Here is a 4068-nt window from a genome sequence, read left to right as displayed (position 1 = left end):
AGGATAACTCTCACTACTGAGGACAGCACTAAAACATGTCCTACTTTTATAAGGTACACTATGACTGGGGGGGGGGGGAGAAAGAGAGGGAGAGGAAGGAATTTTGTCGCTGAAAATCAGATTATCAAATTTTTGCAGCTTTGTAGTTTTTCATTCAAAGAAAACAAGCCTGCAAATTTGCTCATTTTTGTAGAGGACTGAAATTTTTTGTCATATGAACGAGTTTCTTATTTTTTATAGATTTTTTGGGGGGCCCATTATTTTCTTGTATACTTTTTATATTTTAGGATTTTTGTATATTAAACATAATAGCTTCTGCATCTTGAAGATGACCATTGCCTAGCAGGAATTTCTAGACCAGTGAAGGCAGTGGTTATTATTATCTTTAAAGTTTCTCATATACAATATCTTTTTCAGGATTTTTTGCATGAAAATTATAGCTTCGCTCCCAATAACCCCCACTGGACTGGGACCCCAAGAATGTGGCCTGGAAGTAGTGTGCAAGAACAACAGAATCCCTCCTACACCATCTTGGATTCTTTTATAAAGAGAAGTCCTGGTAAAGGCACTAATAACAGGGACAGTAAAGAAGACAAAACACCTGTCTGGGTAATTCGCAAACCTCATAATACCTTTGAGCCTAGGTTCAAAGCATCTGAAGTGAGGAGTCCAGGGAATATCGATGGTCCATGGAGAAGACTGCCAGAAGAAGCAAGGGAAAAGGAAAAGCTTCAGGAGATCAGAATTGAAAGTACAAGTGCTTCAAGCTTATATGAAAGGTCTGAAGAATTAGAATCAACAGAAATTGTGAATCCTACAAGCCAAGAAGAGAAAAGTCAGGGCTGTGATGATAAGTTAGATAACAAATCTTGTATTGATATAGATAATCTTCAAGATGAAAGGGAGCAAAATAGAAGAAATTCCCCAAACTGAAAAAGGCATCCCTGATAATAACATCCAAGCTTGTTTGCCAGAGAAGCGAAGAGATGCTTCTCAGTTGCGATTCCGCCCAGTTAGAACATCCCCAGAGAAACTGCCACCTGAGCCTGATAAACAGATCAAAATAGTGACTGGCACGGGCAAAAAGAAGAAGACAAAAAATATTGTTATAGGTGGAAATGAATGATCGTAACCTAGTTACTAAACCCATGATGTGAAAGTTGGCACTTAGAAATACAGTCTTTTAATTTTAATTTCCATCAGATGGATTAAATTAAAACTCATTGCCTGCAGTCAATCTTATTTTCTCATACTATGATTTAATGTAGGAAGGAGTATATTTAAAAGAAATTTATGGAACAGACTTTTTTGTAACAAGTAAAGTTGTGTTGGGATTTGCAGCAAAGGGAACAAATGACATGACAAGGAGATTAGTTCAGTTTTAGAAGTTTTGGAATACAGCCTTACTGTTTAAGGAAGGTATATATTGCTTTGACATAACTGTACTGTAAAATATGGTGGGGACAGATATCTGGTAATAAGTGGACTACCATTCCATTATAATGGCTATAATCAATGTGTTTCTTTATGTGATGGGATCTCTCATATATTTATTTAGAGTATTCTTATATAATGTTAAAAAAAATATGTCATATGATACATAAAACAAATGAGAGCCTATTTTTTTTTGTTGTATGCAGTTTGGAAACAAAAAAATAACAGTAATGAATGTCTTTATTTGATACCATAATGTCAGTGATGTGCAATTTTGTTGTTCTGTTGGTTATGTTAAAAAAAATTGATTCCTTACAATAGTTTGAAAGTTCTGAAATCTTTTCCTTGGTAAATGTTAAATACACTGAATTCATTACAAGGGATTTAGTGTTTGAAGAGTCATTTGTAAGCAACCATAAAAAGTAGAATGTCATAGGTTTTGTGAACAAACATTTTATACAGTAGTAATAATACTGATATACAAATAATTAAAAGGATAATATAGTCTCTTCTTTTTCATATTCTTAATCTTCCTCATGTAACTATTACTAGATACAAAGAGTTTATTTTTAACTTGAATTTGTTTAGTGATTAAACATATTTCAAAGCTTTTTTGATACAGATGTTTGTATATCATTCTGTAATTTAGCATGACAGCTTTCATGCCAATGTGAAAAATGTTCAGTAGATATTTTTGTTATTACTTACTGTTTGTAGAACATTTTAGATCCATGATGATTTTATGATCTCAATTTTCTTGATATAATAAACTATCATTTCAAGGTATGTTGTAGTTATGTGCCTACTAAATTCTGGAAGAGCTGTTTGTGAATTATGCCAAAGTATTCAAAATATTTTAGTCATAGAAATATTGTTTGGGGATGAGAAATTCATAGTGAATAGTTTAAAGCTATAGTACAGGTTCTTCTCTAGTTTTGGAAGAGGCAAGTACTCAAGTAGTGGTAAAAAATAGCCAAATTATACACAAATTGTGCTAATAACATCAGGAATGCCAGATAACTTTAAGTTGAAAAATATGGTGCATGATGCAGTATCTGTGGAATATTGCTAGCAGATAGGCTATACTAGAAGTTTGGATAATCAGATGGTGGTTGTAGATGGTTTCTTTTATGAGGGTTAGCTCAATAATAATTATACTCTGCTACTTCCTTTCTATAAAGCCTAACCAGATTTTTGTTCATTGTCTTTGATGGTTACTATTTTTGTTATTGTTTAGGGATGAGTAACATGTTTCTTATATATTCATATAATTGATAGTTTGTTCCAGCAAAAATAAAATTATTTTTGCTTACCTTGACAATAATGATAGAGCCACAGAAGTTGGTGCTGTTATGATTGTGAGAATATATTCTTATTTATTAATAATACTCTGGAGAAAAGATCTGCAGAGTGCTAGGATTTTACTCATGCTTATCGGTGAAATTATTTTCTTCATATTAAAAAAATAAATAAAAACAGGAGAGAAACTACACATAATGGACAATTGCTACAGAATGTTCAGTACTTAATCACATTTTGTATCAACTTCATCATATTTAAATGTAACAGACATTTATTTATTTTTCCTAGAGCTTCTGTGTACAGCGGTTTATAACATGATGTGGGACAAGAATGCTGTCCTTGCACATTTTTTAGACTTGTCTTTTTCTCATGTGTTTTAAATAGTGTTATGTTTGTTTCACATGTATTCTGTAAGTATTTTTATCCCTTTGGAAGTTCACTACATTATCAGCTTTATCATTTCAGTCTGTATCCATTCAGTTCACTGCTTGGAAACCAAGATGTATATCAGATATCTATTTCAGTTCATGTGAGCTTAGTTATGCCTTTTTAAGGGTTAAGATGATGCTTTTAATTTCATAGTAAAACTGACATGATTGATGTAATTAGAGTGCCATGCCAAACTGCAGTACAGTATGTTATGATTTCTGTCGGCAATTATGTTAATATGGAAAAGGTGCAAAAATGCATCCTAGCTGGTATTATAGAAGGGAAGGGAGTGATGAAGTGCTTATTGGAGATATTTGCAGTGTGTACCCTTTTATTGTGATATTTTCTTTTTTTTAAACATTTGTTTTTACATCTTGGATTACTCTGTGAGTATATTGGATTCATCATCACTTGTGTTTGTTTTTTTAGAAAAAACATTAAAATCAATAGCTCCAGTTCCCTGTTTTTATTGAGCATAGGTCTGTTTTCTTTCTTATAGTTTGTATATTAGATGTGGATAAGGGAAGTTCTATTTATATTCTGACTGGATGAAAGTTTGTGCATTTGAAATGTACGAATAATATGATTGGCAAGTAGTGTGATAAATAGTACAATCATTTTTGATGGAGTGTGTACATTGAAGGTTATTTAATGTCAACATTTTGTCCTATTCCACCAATAAGGTTGAACTGATACTCTCTGTATACTTTAGTAGGAAGTCAGGGTTTCATACACATAGCACACACAGTAGGATCAAGGGATTTTAGAATGAAAGATAATATATTATAGCTAACATTAATAATCAAGTAGTTGCTATATATATTGTATAGATTATAAAATGGACACTGAAGTGCTGCACAAGTTAACATATTTTTATACTTTTTATTCACATGGGTAGTTAGC

General features: G+C 32.3%; 1 protein-coding gene across 1 annotated transcript in view; it reads left to right on the top strand.

The window, feature by feature from the left end:
- Nucleotides 1-3165, top strand: part of LOC119587028 (serine/threonine-protein kinase/endoribonuclease IRE1-like) — a 49447-nt gene extending 46282 nt beyond the window's left edge. Inside the window, 2 exon segments of the mRNA XM_037935770.1 lie at nt 418-900; nt 902-3165. Coding sequence (XP_037791698.1) covers nt 418-900; nt 902-1126 — 708 coding nt within the window. The 3' untranslated portion in view covers nt 1127-3165.
- Nucleotides 3166-4068: the final 903 nt, after the last annotated feature.

Source organism: Penaeus monodon, chromosome 22 (assembly GCF_015228065.2).
Source record: "Penaeus monodon isolate SGIC_2016 chromosome 22, NSTDA_Pmon_1, whole genome shotgun sequence".
NCBI lineage: Eukaryota > Metazoa > Arthropoda > Malacostraca > Decapoda > Penaeidae > Penaeus > Penaeus monodon.
This window is presented reverse-complemented; position numbering and strand designations above follow the sequence as displayed.